At 37.7% G+C, this 27,169-nt stretch overlaps 1 protein-coding gene across 2 annotated transcripts in view; it reads right to left on the reverse strand.

Moving 5' to 3' along the window:
• PELI2 (pellino E3 ubiquitin protein ligase family member 2) overlaps positions 1 to 27,169 on the reverse strand; it is a 207,435-nt gene that overhangs the window by 21,738 nt on the left and 158,528 nt on the right. Inside the window, exon 3 of one of the 2 annotated variants that reach the window (XM_036918601.2) lies at positions 2,663 to 2,764. The exons of the other annotated variant lie outside the window; for it this stretch is intronic. Coding sequence (XP_036774496.1) covers positions 2,663 to 2,764 — 102 coding nt within the window. The remainder of the gene's footprint in view (positions 1 to 2,662; positions 2,765 to 27,169) is intronic. 2 annotated transcript variants of the gene reach the window in all.

The raw sequence follows: 27,169 nt of genomic DNA on the forward strand, positions 1-27,169 counted from the left end.
CAGTTTCAGTTATGCAAAATAAGTTCTAGAGATCTGCTGTATAACATTGTGCCTATAGTTAAAAATACTGTTTTGTGCACCCAAAAATTTGTCAAAAGGGTAGGTCTCATGTTAAGTGTTCTTACTATAATTGAAAAAAACAAGAAGTAATAACAAGAAGCTGAAAAAAAAATCCAGCTAAATCTTTAATTCATTCTATACTTGCAGAGATGAGAGGGAAGGAAGTGAACAATCTGAGTGGAATGTGATCGTACAATAGTGAAAAATACACTATTTATGTCACAGCATGTCACTAAAGAATAGTAATGAAATTACATGTGCCATCAGAGTCACTTGTTGATTTTTTAATTGATAAAAAGTGTACCACTGACAACTGTAAAATTTTGATTCCGTTTTTTAATACTGGGAATCTTCTATGTAAAATAATAATGAATGTGTTCGCTAATTAACTTCTGAGTGCTTTAAGTACAATTCCCATTTTGTCACACAGAATATTAAAAGAATTGAGGTTTAACAAAATTAGTAATTTTCTACTGCTTCATCAAAATGATACGTAAGTGAAATTGGCATTATTATTATTGTTATTATTTTAGCTGCAAATGAAGAATACAAAGAACATTAATAGTTTGGTACTTATTTAGGGAGAGACTGACTTTGGAAGAGTGATAAGAAAAGGTATATAGAATATTATAGAATAGAATAGCATGAAGAGTAAAACCACTGTTAATATTTTGTCTAAATACGATTAATCTTACTTTTGAGTTCTAACTGGCTCTTAAATAACTATGTCTAAATCTATGACTATGTAAAATTGTTTAATTTTTCTAAATTAGCTATCACATTAACACGGTTAAAAAATCAAAACATGTGAAATACCTCCTAGTGTACCACCTGGTCAGCCCTCTTGCCCACAAAGGCAACTGCTTTATAAATAATGTCTTCTTAATTATTTTGGGGATTTTTGCATATATGCATCATTTAAATTATTTATACTAATTTAATACTTGATTGATATACTATTTAATATATTTAACAGCAACAGCCAATTATTTAACATTTAACATTAAATAATCTTAATTGGATATCATACTATCAAGGGCCCAATATATTTGATAATACTAATATTTAATTCATTAAATACATTTGGAGTACTTCCTGGGTCTATACATAGAGCTTCTCTGTTTTACAGACTTGGAAGCCTCCACTGTATGGCTGCACCTGAATTTATTAAACCGGTACCCTACTGAACGGTAGATTGTTTGCAATCTTTTGCTATTAAATCATGCTTCGAGCAATAACTCAATAAAAATGTCATTTTGGATATATTTAGGAAAATTTATAGGAAGAGAAGAGCTGAGTCAAAGAGTGCAAGCATTTTGTATTTTTCATAGATATTTCCAAATCACTGCTCCATAGAGGTTATACCAAATTCTAGGATGTAGGAGAGCTTCCCACATCTGAAATCTTTTGGATTTTTGCCAATCTGATATGGAAAAATAATCTCTCTCTGATTTTAAGTCACATTTCTATAAGTCAGGTTGAGTATATTCTTATTTTTAAGAGCTATTTATATCCCCTTTTTGATGTTAGTATCTATGATACCTTTTTGACATCTGTTTCAACATCACATCATTTACTTAATAATTCACCTTTCCATATAGATATGTGAAGCTTCATGGTTCTCAATTCATGTTTGTTTTGCCATATTAGCCTTAAATTTCTGTTGTCTTAAAGTACCAAATCTTGGATATATAATTAATTCCTTATTTTTTAAATTAACTGATGCATTTTTAAATTAATTCCTTTCCTCTGCTTTCTTTTGATGTATTTCTGGACTATCTTATTATACATCACTAAAGGTATTCCCAAATCTGTATATTCTTACTGTCATTAAAAAAAAAAAAAGAACTAAGATGTTTAGTTCTTTAATTTCCTTCCATCCTTTCAGAAAATGAAAGCACTTAAAAAGTTTTTACATTTTCTTCTGAGTACAATGTCACATCTCATGAGTTTTGCTATATAATATTCTCATAGTCATTTTTTTAAAAGGACTATAATTGTAGTTTTGATGTCTTCTTTTATTCAAGTGTTATTTAGGGAGTATTTTGAACAAGTTGGCTTTTAAAAGTGGCTTTAAAATTTTTTATTCTTGTTATTAATATCCCTTTTTAATTACATTGAACCTGAGAAGGTAGTCTTTATAATGTCTTCTTGCAAATTTAGAATTAAGTTTTCCCTTAGTCTTTCAAAAGCCAAACAAGAATTAATTTTCAAATATATTATCCTCACATCTTTCTCCTTGTACATCACCAAACGTTACTGTGCTAGAAGTCTTAATTATATACCAAAACACAGAATTGAGGGGGAAATGTGTTAAAAATTTCAATTAAGAAAAGATGTGTTATGGGGATGTAATGTACAGCATGGTGACTACAATTAATACTGTATTGCATATTTGAAGTAGGTGGTATAGTGTCCTGAAATTCTCATCATAAGAAAAAAATTTTTTTATAACTATGTATGGTGACAGATGTTAACTGGACTTACTGTGGTGATCATTTTGCAATAGAGACAAATATGGAATCACTACACTGCATATCCAAAACTAATATAATGTTATGCTAATTACATCTCAATAAAAAGAAAGAAAAGGAGATGTTACCTGAAACATATCCGTATCTTTATCATGTGTATACTCAACCACCACAGTCTGATTCCTTGACAGAGTGTATGATATACTGTGTTGACCTTTGCAGCTGATAGCCTAATAATAAAAACATATAAAAGTTCATTAAAACCTCACTCTACCAGCAAAACCAACAAAAGTCAGCATTTTCATAGAAGTCAGAGCCTGTCCCTGTGCTATGCTCTGAATTGCAGCAAAGCTTACAGTCGTAATTCTTGTTTACCCAATATTCTTAGTATGAACAATATTTTAAGTCAAAGTAAAGCTAATTTACTAGATTGCAAAATTTGATTTAATCACATTCCAGGAAAAAAAAGAACTTTCTCCTTATTACATTAATTCAGTGATAGAATTTTTAGATTAATAAGATTTATTTCAAATTTTAAAATTTATTTCATACTACAGTAGGCAAGTCAATAACATCCTGCTATATAGTATTTTTCCTACGTAAGATTATAATCACAGTTAAAGAATCAGTGAAAAAAATGTAACTGATCTGTAAGGATTTCTATATACTATACTATCCTAGCCAAAAATAATCATACTTATCTTCTTGTACATTTTATTTAAATCTTGTATGAGCAGTTGCTTAACCCAGATATTTGTTAAATAACCATAGCTAAGTTAGTTTTAACTTTTCTATTTTTAGACTAAAGCTAATAGTCTGTTTCAAGGAATCTAGAAAATGCATTTTTAAATAATGCATTTTTAAATAATATAGTATTCTTATTTTCTCCATAATGGTACATTTGAACATATCTTAAGCCGTGATCACATACTTTTAATACTTTCAAATGAACCAGAAGTTTATTTAAATTGTACTCCAAATTATTTTAATTACATGTTATTCATTCCACTTTAACCTAATTTATCTTCATTTCTACTCTTTTACATTAAGTATGAATAACAAAACTTTAATAAACCTTCCATTAAACATTTATTGAATTAATGACATGGCATGAAGACCAAGAAAACATCTGGAAGCAGCTGGACAAATATAGCATGTTAATGAAAATGTACTCTTGAACATTTGTATTTGACTAATATAACAGCTTAGAGCAAGAAATAGTACAACATCCCAAACCAACTTTGACGTTAGCCTGGTTAATCCCATGGTTATTAAATCATCTGCCCCGAAGAGCTTCACGAGGGAACTGATGTGTTGTGGTACATGCTCAAGATAATTTGAAATACTAATTTAGATACATAACATGGTCAGAAATCTAAAAAAGACTTCTTAGACTACTCAACTCCACTAACAAATATAATCTTAAATTTTTACTGGTCTGAGTCAGATAAATTCAATGGTGGTGATGTAATTTTTTGAAAGCCAAATAAATAAAGAACTATTTCCAGTTTAAGATAAATAGATGTTTTTTAGTTAGGTGAAAAAACTCACTTTAAGAAAAATAACTTTATTAAACTCAAACTTTTTCTTTCTTAGTAAAGCAGATTTTATTCTGGTTATAAAAGTAATACAAAAAGATAATACAAACTCCTTATTTAAAAAGTCCAACAGTGGAAAAAGCATAAAATCATCTGTACTCACTCCACCAAGAAATCTACGTGTCTGGATTTTTCTCTCTGTTGACAAAAATATATACACCCACTTTGTAAAAGCAGGACCACTCCAAACATGTTGTTTTATAACCTTATTTTTTACTTAATATATCACAGATATTCTTGATATGTAGAATGAGAAAAGGAAGTTGCCAAGTATTAGATATGTTCACAGAATGATTCATATTTTGTTTAAAACTTCTGTGTGTTTGTAACTAGATACACAGCAATATGATTTTATTTGTGGTGGGAGAAGAACTAGCAGGGTACAAAACAAACTTTTGACAGCGGGGAATGGAATAGAAGCAGGGTAAGTAGAGGAAACATCATCATTTTACTTTATATATATCTGCATTATCTATTCTAGAAAGGCATGTATTACTTCAGAAATTAATAAAAGTATACATAACAACTTTTTATATTAATTAAAATTATGTATGTCATTGTTTTGGGTTCTTCTGCACTATTGCATTGTATGCCTGTTATAGCATTTAAGCAATTGTCTGTTTAAGGACTTTGAGGCTGTTTCCGATTTCTGGTATTAAGAGAGTGTAGATGGGATAGGCTTGCATATGTTTTCTGCCCTTTCTCATCAGTTCTGAGTATTATCAATTTTTTTTATTAAGGTATCATTGATATACAATCTTATGCTCAGGTTTCACATGAGCAACTCTGTGGTTACTACATTCCCACTATTATCAAGTCCCACCACATATCCCAGACAGTCATGTCCATCAACATAGTAAGATGCTATAGAGTCACGACTTGTCTTCTCTGTGTTATACTGCCTTCCCCGTGCCCTTCTATATTATGTGTGCTAATCATAATGCCCATTAATCCCCTTATCACCCACCCTCCCCAGTCCCTTTCCTTTGGTAACTGTTAGTCCATTCTTGGGTTCTGCGAGTCTGCTGCTGTTTTGTTCCTTCAGTTTTGCTTTGTTGTTACACTCCACAAATGAGGGAAATCATATGGTACTTGTCTTTCTCTGCCTGACTTATTTCACTGAGCATAATACCCTCTAGCTCCATCCACACTGTTGCAAACGGTAGGATTTGTTTCCTTCTTACGGCTGAATAATATATATTATTCCACTGTGTACCACATCTTCTTTATCCATTCATCTACTGATGAACACTTAGGTTGTTTCCATTTCTTGTCTATTGTACTGGGCTGCTGTATTCTTAGGGTAAATTCCTAGGAGTGGAATTCCTGGGTCAAACAGTATGTCTATTTTTTAGTGTTTTGAGGAACCTCTATACTGCTTTCCACAATGGTTGAACTAGTTTACATTCCCACCAGCAGGGTAGGAGGGTTCCCCTTTCTCCACATCCTCGCCAACAACTGTTGCTTGTCTTTTGGCTGTTGGCCATCCTAACTGGTGTGAGGTGATACCTCATTGTGGTTTTAATTTGCATTTATTCTTAGCAATGTGGAGCACCTTTTCATGTGCCTGTTGGCCATCTGAATTTCTTCTTTGGAGAACTGTCTGTTCAGATCATTTGCCCATTTTCTAATTGGATTATTTGCTTTTTGTTCGTTGAGGTACGTGAGCTCTTTATATATTTTGGATGTCAACCCCTTATAGAATATGTCAGTTATGAATATATTCTCCCATACTGTAGGATGCCTTTTTGTTCTACTGATGGTATCCTTTGTTGTACAGAAGGTTTTTAGTTTAATAAAGTCCCAATCATTCATTTTTGCTTGTTTCCCTTGCACAAGGAGATATATTCATGAAGAAGTTGCTCATGTTTATATTCAAGGGAGTTTTGCCTATGTTTTCTTCTAAGAGTTTTATGGTTTCATGACTTAGATTCAGGTCTTTGATCCATTCTAAGTTTATCGTTGTGTATGGAGTTAGATAGTAATCCAGTTTCATTCTCTTACAAAGAGCTGTCCAGTTTTGCCAACACTAGCTGTTGAAGAGGCTGTCATTTCCCCATTGTATGTCCATGGCTGCTTTATCATATATTAATTGGCCATATATGTGTGGGTTTTTATCTGGACTCTCTATTCTGTTCCATTGGTCTATGGGTCTGTTCTTGTGTCAGTACCTAATTGTCTTGATTACTGTGGCTTTGTAGTAGAGCTTGAAGTCAGGAAGCATAATCCCCCCTGCTTTATTCTTCCTTCTCAGAATTGTTTTGGCTATTTGGGGTCTTCATGGTTCCATATGAATTTTAGAAGTCTTTGATCCAGTTCGTGGAAGAATGCCGTTGGTATTTTGATAGGGATTGAACTGAATCTGTAGATTGCTTAAGGCAGGATGGCCATTTTGACAATATTAATTCTTCCTAACCATGAGCATGGGATGTGTTTCCATTTATTAGAATCTTCTTTAACTTCTCTCATGAGTGTCTTGTAGTTTTCAGAGTATAGGTCTTTCACTTCCTTGGTTAAGTTTATTCCTAGGTATTTTATTCTTTTTGATGCAATTGTAAATGGAATTTTTTTCCTGATTTCTCTTCCTGCTAGTTCATCCTTAGTGTATAGGAATGCAACAGATTTCTGTGTATTAATTCTGCAGCATGAAACTTTGCTGAATTCAGGTATTATATCTAGTAGTTTTGGAGTGCATTTTTTAGGGGTTATGTATAATATCATGTCATCTGCAAACAGTGACAGTTCGACTTCCTTCTTACTAATCTAAATGCCTTTTATTTCTTTGTATTGTCAGATTGCCATAGTTAGGACCTCCATATGTATGTAGAATAGAAGCAGGGAGAGTGGGCATCCTTGTCTTGTTTCTGATCTTAGAGCAAAAGCTTCCAGCTTCTTAGTGTTAAGTATGATATTGGGTGTGGGTTTGTCATATATGGCCTTTATTATGTTGAGGTACTTGCCCTCTATGCCTATTTTGTTGAGAGTTTTTATCATGAATGGATGTTGAATTTTGTTGAATGCTTTTTCAGCATCTATGGAGATGATCATGTGGTTTTTGTCCTTCTTTTTAATGTGGTGGATGTTGTTGGTGGATTTTCCAATGTTGTACCATCCTTGCATCCCTGGGATAAATCCCACTTGATAATGGTGTATGATCCTCCTGATGTATTTTTCACTTCTGTTTGCTAATATTTTGAGTATTTTTGCATCTATGTTTAACAGGGGTATTGGTCTGTAGTTTTCTTTTTTTGTGGTGTCTCTGCCTGGTTTTGGTATTAGAATGATGCTGGTGGCTTCATAGAATGAGTTTGGAAGTATTTCCTCCTCTTCTACTTTTTGGAAAACTTTTAGGAGAATGGGTATTATGTCTTCTCTAAATGTCTAATAAAATTCAGCAGTGAATCCATCTGGTCTGGGATTTTTGTTCTCGTGTAGTTTTTTGATTACCGATTCAATTTCATTGCTGGTAATTGGTCTGTTTAGATTATCTGTTTCCTCCTGGGTCAGTCTTGGTTGTATTTTTCTAGAAAGTTGTCCATTTCTTCTAGTTTATCCAGTTTGTTAGCATATAGTTTTTCATAGTATTCTCTCATAATTCTTTGTATTTCTGTGGTGTCTGTAGTGATTTTTCCTTTCTCATTTCTGATTCTGTTAATGTGTGTAGATTCTCTTTTTTTCTTAATAGGTCTGGCTAGGGGTTTATCTATTTTGTTTATTTTCTCAAAGAACCTGCTCTTGATTTCATTACTTTTTTCTACTGTTTTATTCTTCTCAATTTTATTTATTTATTCTCCCTCCTTCTTTATTATCTCCCTCCTTCTACTACCTTTGGGCCTCATTTGTTCTTCTTTTCCCAGTTTCAATAACTGTGAATTTAGACTGTTGATTTGGGATTGTTCTTCCTTCTTTAAAAAGGCCTGGATTGCTATATACTTTCCTCTTAGAACTGCCTTCGCTGTGTCCCACAGAAGTTGGGGCATTGTGCTGTTTTTTCATTTGTCTCCATATATTGCTTGATCATTGATCCATTGATTATTTAGGGGTATGTTGTTAAGCCTTCATGTGTTTGTGAGCCTTTTTGTTTTCTTGGTACAATTTATTTCTAGTTTCATACCTTAGTGATCTGAGAAGTTGTTTGGTACAATTTCAATCTTTTTGAATTTACTGAGGCTCTTTTTGTGGCCTAGTATGTGGTCTATTTTGGAAAATGTTCCATGTGCACTTGAGAAGAATGTGTATCCTGCTGCTTTTGGGTGGAATGTTCTATAGATGTCTACTAGGTCCATCTGTTCTAAAGTGTTGTTCAGCGACTCTGTGTCCTTACTTATTTTCTGCATGGTTGATCTGTCCTTTGAGGTAAGTGGTGTGTTGAAGTCTCTTAAAAAGTATGCACTGGATTCTATTCCCCCCTTTAATTCTGTTAGTACTTATTTCACATATGTAGGTGCTCCTGTGTTGGGTGCGTAGATATTTATAATGGTTACATCCTCTTGTTGGACTGAACCCTTTATCATTGTGTAATGTCCTTCTTTGTCTCTTGTTACTTTCTTTGTTTTTAAGTCTATTTTGTCTGGAAGAAGTATTGCAACTCCTGCTTTTTTATCCCTATTGTTTGAGTGAAATATCTTTTTCCATCCCTTCACTTTTAGTCTGTGTATGTCTTTGGGTTTGAAGTGAGTCTCTTGTAGGCAGCATATATATGGGTCTTGCTTTTTAAACCATTCTTTAACTCTTTTGATTCTTGCATTCAGTACATTTACATTTAGGGTGATTATCTACGGATATATACCTATTGCCATTGCAGGGTTTGGATTCGTGGTTACCAAAGGTTTCAAGGGCAGCTTTTTTACTATCTAGCAGTCTACCTTAATTCACTTATTACACTATTATAAACACAGTCTGATGAATCTGTTTTCTTTCCCTTCTTTTCTTCCTTCTCCACTCTTTATATGGTAGGTGTCATATTCTGTACTCTTTGTGTATCCCTTGACTGAGTTTGTGGGTACCTGATGTAATTTTGCATTTGTTTACTGTTTAGTTTGTCTACTTCCTTTGCTGTGGTTTTATTTTCACTGGTGATAGTTATTTAGCCTTAGTCACACTTCCATCTAGAGCAGGCCCTTTAAAATACACTGTAGAGATGGTTTGTGGGAGGTAAATTCCCTCAACTGCTGCTTCTCTGGGAATTGTTTAATCCCTCTTTCAAATCTAAATGATAATCTTCCCATGTATTCTTGGTGGTTCAAGGCCCTTCTGTTTCATTGCATTGAATATATCATGCCATTCCCTTCTGGCCTGTAAGGTTTCTGCTGAGAAGTTTGATGATAGCCTGATGGGTTTTCCTTTGTAGGTGATCTTTTTTCTCTCTCTGGCTTCTTTTAATACTCTGTCCTTGTCTTTGATCTTTGCCCTTTTAATTATTATATGTTTTGGTGTTGTCCTCCTTGGGTCCCTTGTGCTGGGAGATATGTGGACTTCCATGGTCTGAGACACTATTTCCTTCCCCAGATTGGGGACGTTTTCAGCAGTTATTTCTTCAAAGACACTTTCTATTATTTTTTTCTCTCCTTCCCCTTCTGGTACCCCTATAATGTGAATATTGTTCTGTTTGTATTGGTCACACAGTTCTCTTCATGTTCTTTCATTCCTAGAGATCCTTTTCTCTCTCTCTGCCTCAGCTTCTCTGTATTCCTGTTCTCTGAATTGTATTCCATTAAGAGTCTCTTCCACCTCATCCAGTCTGCTTTTAAATCCCTCCATTGTTTTTTTCATTTCTTTTATCTCCCTTCGGAATTCATTCCTTAGCTCTTGCATATTTCTCTGTAGTTCCATCAGCATGCTTATGACTTTTATTTTGAATTATTCTTCAGGAAGATTGGTGATTTCAGTCTCACTGAGCCCTCTTTCTGGTGTTTGAGGGATTTTGGATTGAACAAGGTTCTTCTGCCTTTTCATAGTCCTGGAGCAATGGGAGTGTTCGCAGGCAAGTGGTGTGGGTGCCAGTTGGAAGGACAAAGTCATTACTGCTTCCCAGTTGCAGTGCCTGTCTCCGCTGTCTGTGCCAGTCAACAGCACACAGGGGCAGCCTCTGGGTTAATTCCCTAAGGTAACATGGGCAGGGTGGCCCTCAGGATGGCCTAGGGTGATGGCAGGCATTGCAGGTGAGCGACGTGGGTTCTGCTGTGAAGACAAAGCCCTTTCTTGCTTCCTTGTCTCAGTGCCTGTCTCCACTGTCTGAGCCAATCAACTGCATGCAGGGAGTGGCCTCTGAGTTACTCCCCTAAGCTGCCATGGTTGGGGTGGCTCTTGGGATGGCCAAGGGCGATGGTGGGGGTTGCAGGTGAGTGGCACAGGTTCTGTCATGAGGACAAAGCCCTTTTTGGCTTTCTGGTCGCGGTGCCTGTCTCCATTGTCTGGGCCAGTTAGCCGCATGCAGGGTGCGGCCTCTGGGTTAATCCCCTAAACTGCTATGGGCGGGGCTGCCCTCGGGATGGCCTAGGCGATGGAAGGGGTCGCAGGCGAGCTGCATGGGTATTTTCAGGGAAGGCAAAGCCCTTTCATGCTTCTCTGTTGCCATGTCTGTCTCCGCTGTCTGGGCCATTTAGCCATGCACAGGCAGAAGCCTCTGCATTAAGTTGCGTAGTTGCTGTAGGCCAGGCTGCCCTCCAGCTGGTCTTCAGCTATGGTGGGGAGAGCAGGTTTATGCACAGATGCTGGCAGGGAGGAAGGAGCGGCAGGCTGCTTATAATGGTGAGGGACCTCAGGGCTGCCCTGCCAACCAGGAAAAAAGGGTGCTTGAAGCTCCTGAAAGTTCCTAACCTGCTGGAATGAGTGTGTGGGATGATTTTGTCCACCTGTTCCTTCTCCTAAACCCTTGGCCCTTTAGCAGCCTTCTGACTGTTGAGAAATCTTTTAAAGCATCTGCTTTTCTTTTGCCCCAGGGCAGCCGGTTGTGGGAACCTGTTTGCAGTCTTAGTCTCTGACTTTGGGTTTCAGCTCCTCTCATCTCCAGAGCACCATGCAATGCGGATCTGTGCTCCCAGGGTACATTTCTAGAGCTGGGTATTTAGCAGTCCTGTGCTTCCACTTCCTCCCTACTCTGATTCTCTTCCTCCTGCCAGTGAGCTGGGGTTGGGGGAGTGCTCAGGTCCCGCCAGGTTGCATCTTTTTTACTTTACCCTTTTTCGTGAGATGTTCACTTCTTCCAGATGTAGACTGGCTGGTGGTGTGCTCTTACTTCTGGTCACTTTTAGGAATAGTTGTATTTGCTGTATTTTTAAAACATATGTGGTTTAGAGAGGAGATTTCCGCCACAGTTCTCACACTGCCATCTTTTCCCCCGAGTCTAAACTCAAACTTTTAAAACTAATAATCAGGGGGTGATTATTTATAAAGTAATTAATCTTAGGGTTCCTTAAAAGTGTATATTGCATTTGAGAATATTTAGTTCATGAATACATCAGCTTCCTTGACACATATACATTACATAAAATAAGAATGTGTATAGTTTGCCAGTAGTCAACAAAATAAGGAGTTAATGAGTACCATAACAGGACACCTTTTCAAAAGTTACACATTTTTGTATGATGGAACATTCTTAAGTACAGTGTTTCTCAAACTTTCTCTGAAGTTGCCTGGACTGGATGAGACTTACCTGATCCCTCAGAGATCAGGCTGCAGTGAAGTTGCTTATGCTGAGAACATCTTACCTTAAAAATGATTACAAATTTTGTATTCTCCCCCTAACATGCTGGCTAGATGTAGCATTTACCTATTTCCACATCAACTTGGAAATCGATGCCCCAGGAAGATTCACTGTGCTCTCCCCATGACCTGGCGCAGCCGTGGGCGCAGGGCCACAGATACTTCTGAGCCACTTGGGGAAGCCCCTGAAGTAGCCATTTTACAGGCACTAAGTTGTCACTAGACCCAATTCTTCTGAGGTATTTTGTTCTAAAACCATTCTTGTGACAAAAACTATTATAAGCCTATGTAACACATGAAAGAGGCAATGAGATGGAAAGCATTGGGATACTTGGGAATCACCCACAGCAAAGGGGGTCACTAGATCTTGGTGGACACTTGCCTGGCTGCCCCCAAACAGGGAAGAAAGCTCAGGGACTTGAGGCCTTGAATGCCTGATCCATGACACCTTGAATGCTGAACTCATTTAAAGAAAATTTACAATTTCAAAGTTCTGCAGTATTTTATGTGGCTAAATGTAAAAGACCAGGGTTAGAAAAGGTGGAAGCTGTTGGGTTAGGAAAACACTTTTTTCTGAGATATTTTTGATTAAGAAAGTCCAGCCAACAGTTATATTCTGGAAGCCTCTGGATTTGGGGAAGTAAAAAAATATTCTGCAGGGAGAAAAAGTCCTGGAAGTGGTGGGTGACTCTGGGCTTGCAGGTAATGTATTTCCCTGTAACAAGGATGGCTGAGGAGCTCCAGAATGTGTGTGACAGCCACCTCTAAGGGCTTCCAGTTCCAGCAGTGACTTCCCTCTGTTCATGCTAAGCCAGCTGAGGAGGCCTGCCTGGAAAGAGTCTTCCTGACAGGCTGCACCCGCAGGGAGGAGATGCAAGGTGATGAGCTGGCCCTAGAAGAGCTGGCCCTGGGATTTGGAGTCAAAGATGGCAGTCAAGACCACGCAGCTAAGGCCATCCATGGGATCCTCAGGGAAAAAAAGGTGCTGACTTCCTTTGATTACATGAATTAGGACTCACATGACCTTGTATGTGTATTCAAGTCTAAAGTGAGGCCAGATTTGGGTGGTTGGGGGGGAATTAAAAGGAGAGTTTGAGCTTGAAATCAGTTTTTGCTTTCTTTCTGGCCAGTGCATAAGGCATTAATGCTTTTTTGTTGTTAAAAACATCAGTTTTTCAACAATACTTCTTAACATTTAAAATATGATTTTCAGAAAAACAGGTTCTAGTAAATTACAGATTCACTGACTTGAATCAATCGTTTCAGGTATTTGGGAAATAAAAACTTTCCCAAGACACCAAGTTGCTTTGAAATCTCTGTCTGGACTATCAGAAAGGAGAATAGGTAAGGCTGTCTCTTGGCACTCACTGTAATGTAGTTCAAACACAATTACTATGACATAATGTGATTTTACTATTCCCATTCAAATTTGGAAACTAAGCACTTTAAAACTGTAAGAAGAACCAGCTCAACCAGCTGGCCTGGTAAGCAACACTGATCTCCTATAGTCACTTCTCTCTCGTGAGAAGACAGGGCCGCTGACTGCGTCTCACAACACCGTGTGCACCTCAAAGGCAGGCCAGGTCTCATCCTTCCTCCCGTCTGTAGCACTGAGGGAGTGGGGGGCCTGAGTGAATGGCAGATGAACAAATGAACTGCTCAGACAATGAGATGTAGAGCTTCTCTCCTCAGATCTCTCCCTCTCCTCTACTTTTTTCTAGCAAAAGTCTCTAGTGAGACTCTCAGCTCAAATTTACTGTGTGTAAATTTTATTATATTAAAAATAATCACAATCGGATTATGCTAGATAATTAAAATTACAGATCCACACAATAAAGGACTCCAACTTTATCCAGTTTAGCAAATTAAGCACTACTGTGCATTCCCAGGTGCCTAAACCAGCCCCTTCTGAGTCATGACAGTTTCTTCCTAGCTGAGAGTCTATATTTTCTTAGCTTTACTCTGCTTGTTTTAAATGCTCAGCTGAGCCATCCTCTGTCATTCAGGGCAACAGCTAGAATTGGTCGTCCCGGTTCAACTTAGACTACATGTCAGGGAGTTCTCCAAGCCTCCAGACTCACACAAATGTGGTTCATAATGCCTAAAGAATTTCCTTCCTCTTATAAACCCATAGGTACATACATAAAGGCACTTAGAAAGATATATAATATGTAATAATTCCAGAAAGGCAACCCTGCAAGATGCATAATGGGATGGATGCCTGTCTTCATGGAAGTCAAAGAGCTTTCATTCAAATTTTAGAAGTACAAAGGAAATAAATACTTTATTTGTTAAGAAGTAATTGTGTTAGCCCCCAGTCACAAAAGAAAAGGGAAAAAGCCCACTGAGAAACTAGAAACTAGGTTTCTAGAAAATGCTAATTTATTATAGTTATGACTTAGCTCACGTAAGCCCTATAAAGCTAAGTGAACCCTTACCAACTTTGGGAGAGAGAATGGAATCCACTATTGTGATAGACAATGCTGGTGACCTACTAGTGTCTTCACAGAGCTCACCTCCTGTGAAAAAGCCTGAAAATGCCAGTGCCAGCTCTCCCCGGCTTGTCCACAGCTAGAACACGGATCTGAGCCAACCCTGGCTAACAGGACTTAGGAGCAAACTGTGTGGAGCTCCTGGGGATGGAAACATCAAGAGCAATTCTTCCCTTTACTGTTAATTAAAAATGAATGTGCTGTTTGGAGCTGAGGTGGCCATCCCACAGTACAGTAAAGTCAAAGACTCTCAGAGAAGAATGAGCCATGGCTTCTTGGAGTGAACCAAATCTGGAACTACCGCCCTAAACTTCTTCTGAAAGAAAAATGAGTTTTAGGCTGGGTGTGGTGTTACTTGTATCTCTGAAACATCATTATACTGCTTGGCTCAAACTTCTCTCTCCTGGGCTTCTGGGTTTCTATTTGAGCCAACAGCATAACGATATTCCCAATCATTCAACACTTAAAGAAGCCCTCTCTTGTCATTGTTATCCATAAACAATTAGCATCACTACCATCATAATTAACAGGGAGTTAATGACAGCTCAATGATTTTACTGCATTAAGGCAAAATAACAAATACAAAGTAGAACAAACAATGTAGAAATTTCACATTTTCTCCTCAAATACAAAGTAATTGTTGGGTAACCAGTAATTACAAAAACGATTTATTCCCCAAAGATTTACAAGCAGTTCCTTTAAAGCCCATAATTTTCTGCTCTAGAGATTATTAGGTGCAATCTCATTAGTCTTCCCTTGAATGTGGGCTGCCCTTAGTAACTTGCTTGACCAAAATGCAGGAGTGACTAGGGGACTCCCACAGCTGGGTCAAAAGCTGCCTTGCAGCCTCTGCTTGCTGCCCTCCAGCATTCGTTCTTGGGGTCTGAAGCCTCCACATTAAGAAGCCTGATTACCTGCAGGCCACCACATTATAAGCCCAAACTGCAAGGAGAGGCCCTTTAGACTGAAATGCCATGTGGGGATAAGAAGGTCTCAGAGCACTAAGACATCTGAGTGAAGGAGCTGCCTTGAGAGTGGATCCTCCAGTTCCAGCTGTCCCAGCATTTGCCATGTGGGTCAAACTGCCCGTGCATGCCCTTCCCAAATCCCAACCCACAGAATCATGAACAAAATCAAATGATTTCTGCTAAGCCACTAGGTCTGGCATTAGTTAGCTACATGACAAGAGGCAACTGGACCAATCCCTTTGCAAAGCCTATTGCTCTGGTGCTAGAGCATTTTTCTTCTGCTTTAAGTGACTTATCATTTAAGACATCATGATTATGTTTTCTCCTTACCTATGTCCACAGGCCTGGGGTTAGGTGTATCTACTATGGAAGGCAGCACTGTGCCTGCATGCAGAGTAGAGGTTATGTTTCTAGTGGAAGTTTCATGGGTTTCTGAATGCAAGTTAAGAGGTTATCTGTGGTTAGAGAAAATATACAGTTTTACTGTGATAACCTTTAGTTGTTGAATGACTGAGATGTGAAGAAAATAGTATATTAGTGTTTAAAATAATTAAAGATTACATAAAAGGAATCTGAAAAGCATTCAAAAGATTCAGGGGAGGCAAAAGCCACAGAGTATGTCACATGGACAATTTTTAGTCCTTATATATTTGCAGCAGAAACAGAAGGGAAAACTAGGAAGGCAGGAGACAAAAATAATTAGTTATGTTAGAAGCCATGAAACTAAACTTTGGCAAACCACTTGTATGATGTATACCAATGGCACGCCTTGCTCTATGTCATTTAAGGGAATGCAATATTTGTGTACTCTGTGTGAACCTGAATTTCAAAAGAAATGAAATCCTTTTTCTGCAAATCTGCACCTACTTTCTCTATTACCAGGACTTTCTTAGAACCAAATGAATCAAGTGTTAAATAATCTCTCTTGTCTAGACACCCTGGATGCTGACTCTTCTAGGACCACAATTACTGCTCCTGGGCCACAGTGTCTGACTAAACCAAATGAATGTGTCTTTGGAAACAGCAGCACCCTGTGCAGTCTCCTCTGAGAGCAGGTACAATTAGTGTTGTTTTTACCTCTCGAAAGAGAGGGTTAGACACCTGGTGAGGCTTATTTACTGGAGGCACCGTTTCCAATTAGCCTCAAGTTATCACAGAGCTGCTCTGAAGAGTCTGTGTCTGTGTCTGAATGTAGCTATGTACACGGTGGTGCCATTCACTGCTCCTCACTCTTCAGTTTACAACCAAACACCTCAGGAAGAAGTCAGCCTGCCTGAGGGGACAGTCCTAGGAAATGTCCTGTGAACTCTACTCCGGAGGAGCTAGTGGCCCCTTTGTCCTTCAGGTTCCACCAAGAAACACAGTATGAGTTGTGGTCTCCTAGCCTTCTAAATGACATCCACACTCAGCACTCTTGAATAAGGCATGGAAGAGGAAGTACAGGCTCCCTGGCCAATCACTCCGCAGGTTTGAGTAAGTTTATGTTCAACTACTTTAACTGCTAATTCTAACTTGTAAGTTAATATTTCAGTCTATCCTACAATTTAAATAAGTAACTATGCAAAATGATTGCTGCAGAAATGACCTGATAAAATGGAAAAATAACTACACTGACCTCCCACAGCTATTCTGATTCTTAAATACAAGCATTTTATGATAGGATGTAGTGTTACAGAAATATCTTAATTGGTATAGAAAAACATAATGGAATCTGTTTTGGGATAGACTGAATAGGGCCAATGAATCGAACCTCTTGTTCAAAACAGTTTCTGATATTTATGTTTATGGCAGAAATGTGCACATTTATGAGCAAATGAATGAGTATGTTGTGAACTGTGCAGCAGCTTGGCAATAACTGGTAATAATGATTTTACCATCCCGGACACCATGACCACTGTGGTGCTGGGCAGTGTGGGAGGGTATTCGAGGGGACCAGTATATATGCACACATGACAGCTGTCCTGTGAGGTCACTGGCATTGCATCATTTCACTGCAATATCCACTGACCATCCAGCATGGGCAGAAGAAAATATTCTGCTAGATGGCTGTCTCAGTATGACTATCTGGTTTGTCCAGCTGAACTCCAAGTCGACATGTGCTTTAGAAAGAGAAGTAAAATCATGTGTAGACGTGACAGAGATCAACTTAATAAGTGGATTCTAATTTTGAGAAAACACACTGGACCCTAGGTTTAAATCCTCGTTCAGTCACCCACCAACTAACAGTATTATATAACCTCTCTGATTCTTCAGTGATCTTTATAACTCATCAACAGAGGGAGTTAAGATCAGTATCATTATCAGTAGGGAGTCACTATCGGGTCAGTATCAGTATCAGAGGGAGTGGTATCAGCAGCACTGATAACAATGTATTCAAAGCAGAAGGCCAATATACAACATAGCATTTTCTCTAATAAAGACTTCTACTTAGAGCTCGGCTTCATGACCCAAAGGCGCTTACCGTAAGTTCCTTGTAGTCTGTAACATGTGCTGTGGAGATTATTATTCTGTTTACCTTTAAGTATACGTTAGATATTGACTATATTAATTAGAGATAATTCTGGGATGCCAAACTTGTTTTCCTAGAACTAATGACTTTTATGTCAGGCTGACAAGTATAATTAGGCAATAAATTCTCAATCAGTCTGGCTCAAATTGCTACAGGGAAGGTGAGGTCTCTGCTAGTCTTGTCAATTTATATATAAAATATGTATGAATGCTACTTCTAAAGAGAAGAGGTAGCTAAAGGAATTTATTTTGCACAAACATATTCTTTAAAATATTCTATCCTTTCAAGGAGCCATATTTCAAACAAGTGACCAAACCATGGCCATGATTAGAAATCACAAAGTGCTAACTTGGATTCCATCAAAATTAACAGTGTTTTGCTCAATAAATAAATCAAAATAAGAAGCCTTTTTGTTAGAAGCAATGACTTTGAACTTGGCATTGGGCCACTCCCACATCCATCTGAGATCAGCTTATTGAGCTATTTGATAAACTTTGGCAGAGAACCTACTGCCTACACAGTGCTGGAGAGAGGCTGGGGCAGATGTGGTCAGTCAATGCAGCAAACACAAACGCCAGAGGGCAAGAATGTTTAAGGGGAGCCTGTTTCTAATTTGGAGTCACTCCTAATGACAATGAAGCTGGATTTGGTTGTGGTACCAGTCACAAGAGATGACCTGACTCAGACACAGTATGGAAACAAGGAAACACCAAGGGCATCAGTGGGGCAGTCAGGCAACAACACTTTCACATGCCCTGCAGAGAGCTGTCCCTGGGGATTCTACCACTCAGAGCAGATGAAAAGCCCCTTGAGGGCAGGAACTCCTGTCTTTTTAAATCAGCCTTCAACTCAGGCAGTATGTGTGTGGTTAGCAGTACACAGCAGGCTGAATTCCCACTCCATCACCAACTGGCTGGGAGACTCCTGGTGAGAGACGTAGGCGCTCTTACTCTGTCATCTTAACAAGTGCTGGTCCTGCGTCCAGGAAGATCATTGCTGTTTCAGGACAGAGGATTCAGCTACTTTATATCCACACAGTATATCACAAAGTGCTAAACAAGAGAAAGATTCACATTCAAGTCTGTATGGATTATCTCACTGTATTTTTAGAACCTCTTAAGCAAACCTAATATTTAATCTCCTTTTTTAGTTGTATTTGTCTCATCTCTTTTGGAAAATAGGGGTGAAGTACAGTTTTCCCACATAGGAATATCATGACAAGGACACATATCTAGAAACATAAACATGCTCACATTACCAATCACATTCCCTGCACTTGTCACCAGAAATGACAGACTATTTCTAATGGTGACTTGAAAAATATTGTTTAATGGAGACCCTGCAGACATCTCCCCTGCGACTGTGTCGCAGCTCCCATAATGCAGGAGAGGATGAGGAAGGAGCATCCTGAAAGTGCAAGGCGATGGCCTGGAACTTCACTGAACTCAACGCACACACAGCAGGTGTCAAAACTAGACCCTTGGCGCCTGGGATCTGACTCTGCAGCAAGGACCACCCCAAGGTCATCTGGAGAAGGATGGGGGCCACACTTGCCTGGTAAGAGGTGGAGAAATTGCCTTCCAACAAATGCATTGTTTCAAACAGCATTGCATTTGCTTTTGAATAATTTATGGTTCTCGAAGTGAACAAGAAGGGGCATGGGAAGAAATTAACATACACTATTCTTGTAAAATGCCAAGTATTTCAGTGAAATTTAAAACAATGATGGCATTTCTTATTGTTATATACCTTAAGACAAAGCAAGAGAGAGACCTAACTGCAGTCTCACATAAAAACAGGAGTCAATAATCTTTATGGGGGGATAATTAGTCAATGGACAATGCTTCACAGGATGCTTGTGAATCTGCCTGCTGCAGAATCTTGTATTACTTATCTATATATACAACTATTTGCAGAAATATGAGCTACTTACAGGAAACAAACCTAATTGAATGTATGAACCTGAATAAATATGAGCTATAAATAAAGACAAAGCATCTTGCAAAATGCCTAAGTTGAAAAAGTAAAATTCATTGTTCAATAATTTCATTTATATACTTTTTTTTGTCATTAATCTACAATTACATGAAGAACATTACGTTTACTAGGGCCCCCCCCTTCACCAAGTCCCCCTCACAAACCCCATTACAGTACTGTCCATCAGCATAGTAAGATGCTGTAGAATCACTACTTGTCTTCTCTGTGTTGCACAGCCCTTCCCGTGCCCCACCCCCATTATACATGCTAATAGTAATATCCCCTTTCTTTTTCCCCACCCTTATCCCTCCCTTCCTCCCATTCTCCCCAGTCCCTTTCCCTTTGGTAACTGTTAGTCCATTCTTAGGTTCTGTGATTCTGCTGCTGTTTCGTTCCTTTAGTCTTTGTTCCTATACTCCACATATGAGTGAAATCATTTGGTGTTTGTCTTTCTCTGCCTGGCTTATTGATACCCTCTAGCTCCATCCATGTTGTTGCAAATGGTAGGATTTGTTTTCTCCTTACGGCTGAATTATATTCCATTGTGTATATGTACCACATCTTCTTTATCCACTCATCTACTGATGGACACTTAGTGTGCTTCCATTTCTTGGCTATTGTAAATAGTGGCTTTTGGATGTAGAGTTCTATAGATGTCTATTAGGTCCATCTGTTCTCATGTGTTGTTCAGTGCCTCTGTGTCCTTACATATTTTCTGTCCAGTGGATCTATCCTTTGGAGTGAGTGGCGTGTTGAAGTCTCCTAAAATGAATGCATTGCATTCTATTTCCTCCTTTAGTTCTGTTAGTATTTGTTTCATATATGTTGGTGCTCCTGTGTTGGGTACATATATATTTATAATGGTTATATCCTCTTGTTGGACTGAGCCCTTTATCATTATGTAATGTCCTTCTTTATCTTTTGTTACTTCCTTTGTTTTGAGGTCTACTTTGCCTGATACTACTGCAACACCTGCTTTTTTCTCCCTGTTGTTTGCATGAAATATCTTTTTCCATCCCTTGACTTTTAGTCTGTGCATGTCTTTGGGTTTGAGTTGAGTCTCTTGTAAGCAGCATAGAGATGGGTCTTGCTTTTTTATCCATTCTATTACTCTGTGTCTTTTGCTTGGTGCATTCAGTTCATTTACATTTAGGGTGATTATTGAAAGATATGTACTTATTGCCATTGCAGGCTTTAGATTCATGGTTACCAAAGGTTCAAGGTTATCCTCTTTAGTATCTTACTGTCTAACTTGCTTATTGAGCTATTTTAAACACTGTCTGGTGATTCTTTACTTTTCTCCCTTCTTATTCCTCCTCCTCCGTTCTTTATATGTTGGTTGTTTTATTCTGTGCTCTTTTGTGTTTCCTTTAACTGCTTTTGTGGGTAGTTGATTTTATTTCTTGCCTTTAGTTAGTATTTGGTTGGTCTGCTTTCTTTGCTGTGATTTTATTTTCTCTGGTGACATCTATTTAGTCTTAGGAGTGCTCCCATCTAGAGCAATCCTCTAAAATACCCTGTAGAGGTGGTTTGTGGGAGGCAAATTCCCTCAACTTTTGCTTGTCTGGGAATTGTTTAATCCCTCCTACATATTTAAATGATAATCATGCTGGATACAGTATTCTTGGTTCAAGGCCCTTCTGTTTCATTGCATTAAATATATCATGCCATTCTCTTCTGGCCTGTAAGGTTTCTGTTGAGAAGTCTGATGATAGCCTGATGGGTTTTCCTTTGTAGGTAACCTTTTTCCTCTCTCTAGCTGCTTTTAAAACTCTGTCCTTTTCCTTAATCTTTGCCATTTTAATTATTATGTGTCTTGGTGTTGTCCTCCTTCGGTCCCTTCTGTTGGGAGTTCTGTGCACTTCTGGGGTCTGATCGATTATCTCCTTCCCCAGTTTGGGGGAGTTTTCAGCAATTATTTCTTCAAATACACTTTCTATCCCTTTTTCTCTCTCTTCTTCTTCTGGTACCCCTATAATGCGGATATTGTTCCTTTTGGATTGGTCACACAGTTCTCTTAATATTGTTTCATTCCTGGAGATCCTTTTATCTCTGTCTACGTCAGCTTCTATGCATTCCTGTTCTCTGGTTTCTATTCCATCAATGGCCTTTTGCATCTTATCCATTCTGCTTATAAATCCTTCCAGAGATTGTTTCATTTCTGTAATGTCCTTCTGGACATCATCCCTTAGCTCTTGTGTATTTCTTTGCAGCTCCGTCAGCATGGTTATGAGCTTTATTTTTAATTCTTTTTCAGGGAGATTGGTTAGGTCTATCTCCTTCCCAGGGTTTGCCTCTGTGATCTTGGTCTGTATCAAATTCTTCTGCCTTTTCATGGCGATAGAGGTATTTGTGGGGAGTTGGCGTGTGTGTTGGCCAAGAGAAAGTCCCTTCTTGTTGGTTTGTGGCCTTCCTCTCCTGGGAGAACCGCGACCCCTAGCGGCTTGTGCTGGGTAGCTGCATGCAGGCAGGGTTTCTAATTCTTGCCCAGCCACTGTGGAGCTCCGCGGTTGCCGTGGGTGTGGCCAGCCTCAGGCTGCTTCTTCAATATGGCAGAGCCGTGTCGGAAAGGGAATGGGCGGGAGGACATTTTATCTCCGTGAGGGGCCTCTGAGCCGTGCACTGCTGCCCAAGGGGTTAGGGCGCCCGGAGTTCCCTGGGATTCCCAGCTGCTGGGCTAAGTGTCCCGGGATGCTTCCATCCAGCTGTGGGGTCCCTGTTCCTTTAAGACTTTCAAAAAGCACTCGCTTTTCTTTGTTCCAGGTGCACCGGCTGCAGGGACCCGTTCATAGGTCTTACTGTCCTGTTTCCCTAGTTTCTAGCACCCCCCCCACACACACTGTGTGTCTGCGCTCCGGTGTGGATGGCTAGGGCTGGCTGTTTAGCAGTCCTGGGCTCCCTCTCCCTCCCTGCTCCGAATCCTCTCCTCCCGCCGGGAGCTGGGGTGAGGGGCGCTCGGGTCCCGCCGGGCTGGAGCTTGTATCTTACCCCCTTCGCAAGGCACTGGGTTCTTACAGGTGTAGATGTAGTCTGGCTGTTGTCCTGTGCCTTCTGGTCTCTCTTTTAGGAATAATTGTATTTTCAAAAATATATATGGTTTTGGGAGATTTCCGCTGCTCTACTCATGCCACCATCTTGGTTCTCCCATTTATATACTTTTTTAATAATGCATTTACTGGATAAAACAAGGTGTATCTTCACTTATATGTCATTTCCAAATATGTGTAAGTCAAATTATGCTGTACACCATAAATGTATATAATGCTATATATGAATCACATCTCATTAAAAATGAAAAAAGAGAAAACAAGGTATATCATTTCTAAAGAGCACTGGATGAAAAATACATACATATCCACCATAAACTATGTGTTGCAGTGAGTCAATAGTAAATGCAAGCCCTAATTTGTGTCATGAGCAGGCAAACTTCCAGATGCTATAAATTGAATCTGATATAAATTGATTTTATACTAACATACTCAAAAACCTGCCATATAATTATTTTAATATGTAGGTCAGTTTATCAGCTGTCAAAACAATCCCTTGAGTACTAAAGAATAAAAATAACTGAAATTCAACCTTGCTCAAAATAAAACAAAGTGCAATACCCTATTGATTATTTATAGTGATGGAAGCAAAAGTCTTCACTAAAAGATGTCAAAACAAGAGAAGGGAAGGTTTTCACTCTCTTCCCACATTTTACTTGAATTTTTATTTTTAAGCCTTGGCCTACACTTAAAGCTTGTCTGCTAAAGACTCTCATTTTCTTTAGGGAATAAAACCAGTTCAATAAGTCCACATCATAGTTACACAGATACATGAAAATATTTACTCTCAAAAGACATTTATCCTGGCAATTGGTACTTCCAGGATGTTCAACCTGCTAGAATCATACAAATTCCAATTCTAACATATAAAATTTTGAGTAAGACAACAACTGCCTTTCCTTGGAAGTACAAAGGAACATACAGGTACCTAATGCATGTACCTGCCACCATTACAAGCCATTCAAAATTGTTTTGGTAGAAGCCTGGATATACATTTGGATGTTAATTCTCAAGCCTCATTCAACTGCACTTCTTAAAAGGGCCCCTACTATGTATGTGTCCTTGGAACATACTGTGAGTCTCTTTCTTAACCTCCTTAGTACTACACTGACTTTGAAGAGTTGTTGGAAAAACTCAGATGATGTTTGTAAAGGACCCGAAGTACAATGTCTAACACATAATAATTACTACTATATTCAGCTATTCTTATTAAAATATCCATAATCTCTATCAGATAATTCTTAATTTTATAAAGTCCTCCAGGTTCTTGATTGTTTGGTAAGGCAAAGAATATTTTTAATTAGGGAATATGTGCACAAAGTGCCAAATGTTACCAGTGAATGGTATGCTTCCTTCCATTCAAGTCCTTGATCAGAGAGAGACAGACACTATTACTTATTGTGTATCTTTCTGGGGAAAATCTATGCATGCATGTATGTTTATTTATGTATATAATATTTATATAATATAATATAAAAAATATATATAAAATGATAGCATTTGTACAGTGTTCTGTTCCTGCCTCTTTCGGTTAACAATAACAGCTTGTAGAATGGTCCCCATAACCTAGCTCTTAGTGCTGTCTCATTCTCTGTGATGCATGCATATATCTAACTTATCTAATAATTTTTTTTTCTACTTTACAAGCAATGCTGCAGTGAATATCCATGGATTAATTTTGCAAAATGGGGATATATCTATAGAGTAAATTCCTAGAAATAAAATAACTGGATTAAATGTTACATGAATATTGAGAGGTATTGTCAACCTATTTTTCACAGAAGTTGTAAGTTAAAGTCTTACCAGATGTAGATAAGAGTGTGTTTCTTCCACCCTTACCAACATAAGAGTTATTGTTATGGTGTGTACTATCTAATATGTGAAAAATGATGTCAAGGTGACTTCAATTAGCATTTCTACTATAATGAACAAAGCTAAACATCTTTTAAAAAATGCTTAAAAGGCATTTTCTTTACTATGAACTGTTTACATCATTTACCCATTACTCTTTTGGGCTACTGGTCTTTTTATTATTAGTATGTAGGCACTCTTAGTATTTTAAGATATTACCCCCATTGTCTGTGATATGAATTACAAATTCCCCCACTCATTTGTATTTTGACTACTTAAGGTGGGTTTTTCCCCACATTTTTTGGAAGTTTATGCCATGAAGCATTGGTTTTGTTTTTGTTTTTGTTAAATGGCTTCCAGATTTTACCTCCAAATTAGCAAGGCTTTCCTCACTCTCAAATAAAGCAAGGAATTTTCTGGTTTTCTTTAGCACATTTACAATTTTACTTTTTATGTTTAAAAATATTACTTGAACTTGTCTGAACAGTCAGGAATGCGTGTAAAGATACAATTTCTATTTTTGGTATATATAAAGGTCATTACATGCACACCATACAAAATATGTTTCTCTTTCTTCTTGCATTTCCTGTGTATTTTGTTTAAAGAAAATGATGTTATTTGATATATAACTCTTAGACATTCATTGGGTTCACCTCTTTCCATTACACAGAACCCTTTGACTTACCACATTTTTAACCCTGAATTCAGTCAATATTAAGATCACAACTTCTGCTTTGCTTGCATATCATTGGTATGCTCTTCTTCATTGATATGCTCTTCTCCGTAATTTTGCCCTTAGTCTAAATCACTTTGTTTTAGATGTGTCTGGTATACAGTCTGTATGTGTATTTTTCTGTAATCCAATTCTTTTAAGATGTATATGTTTAGAACTTTTGCATTTAGTGATAAGCACAAGGTATATGCTGTATTTTCTGCTGGTATTGCTACTATCGCCTTTTATTAAAAACAGCTTTAGTGAGGTATAACACACACAATAAACTGCATCTAAATTTAAAATATACAATCTTTTGATAATTTTTGGCAAGTTTTGATATGTTTATATACCTATGAAACCATCATCATAATCAAAATAATATATATTTGCATAAACCACGTAAGTTGTCTCATCATGTCCCTTTGTAATTCAACTTTCCCTTTCAACCAACCCCTTTCTCATGCCTGGGCTACCAATTAATTGATTTCTATCACTATAGACTAAGTTTGTATTTTCTAGAAATGGAATCTTAATTATGTACTTTTGGTCTGATTTTATCTATCATTATTTTGAGATTCATGCATGTTGTTGAACTGTATCAATAGTTCATTACTTTTTATTGCTGAGTGGTATTCTCTTGTAAGGATATACCACAATTTGTTCATCTATTCACCTGTTGATGTTTTGGCTACTGCAAATAAAGCTCTTATGAACATACACTTTAATTTCTCCTGGGTAAATATCGAGGAATGGAATGTTTTACTTTTTAAAAAACTGCTAATTTGTTTTCCAAATTGATTGTACCATTTTGCATTCCCATTAGCAATAAATGTGAGTTGCAGTTGCTCCAAATCCTTTCAACTCTTGGTGTGTCATCTTTCAATTTTAGCAATCCTTGAGTATAAAGTGATACCTCATTGTTTTAATTTCTATTTCTCTAATGATATTGAGAATCTTTTCATGCGCTAAATCTGCCATCTATATATCTTGTTCAGTAAACTGTTCAAATCATTTGCCCATTAAAAAAAATAGGCTATTTTCTTATTAAGTTTTGAGAGTTTATTTCCAATACAAATTCTTTATTAGATATATGATTGCAAATATTTTCTCCCAGTCTGTAACTCATCATTTCATTCTCTGAACAATTTCTTCCAAAGAGTAGAAACTTTTAATTTGTTCAGCAATTTATTATACCATGAATCATGTTTGCTTTATAGCTAAGAAATCTTTGCCTAATCAAAAAAATCAAATGTTTTTCTCCTATGTTTCCTTTCAGAAGTTTTACATTTAGGTCTATGATCCATTTTGACCTAAAATTTGTACATGGTGAAATGTATGGATCGAAGTTCATATTTCTGCATATGGATATCTGAATGGTCCAGTACCATCTGTTTAAAAGGCTGTTTTTCAACTGAATTGCCTTTGCATCAGTTATCCATACATGTGGACTCATATTTCTGGATTCTATTGTGTTGATCTTTTTATATATCTTTATAGCAATACCGTGATGCTTGATTTTTGTAGCTTTAAAAAAAGTCTTGAAGTTAGTATGAGTATTTTAATTTTTTTTTCAAAACTGCAAAAGCTACTGGAAATTTGATTGGAATTATGTTGAACTTATAAGTCATTTTGGGAAGAGTGACACCAAGAAGTGACTGAGTTTTCTAATCTATAAACATGGTGTATTTCTCCATAAATTCAGAGATAAAATATTTCTCTCCGCAATATTTTGTAATTTTCAGTGTAGAAATATTGCACATTTTTTGTTAGAGTC

The sequence above is a fragment of the Manis pentadactyla genome, chromosome 11 (genome assembly GCF_030020395.1).
Source record: "Manis pentadactyla isolate mManPen7 chromosome 11, mManPen7.hap1, whole genome shotgun sequence".
In the NCBI taxonomy this organism is placed as follows: domain Eukaryota; kingdom Metazoa; phylum Chordata; class Mammalia; order Pholidota; family Manidae; genus Manis; species Manis pentadactyla.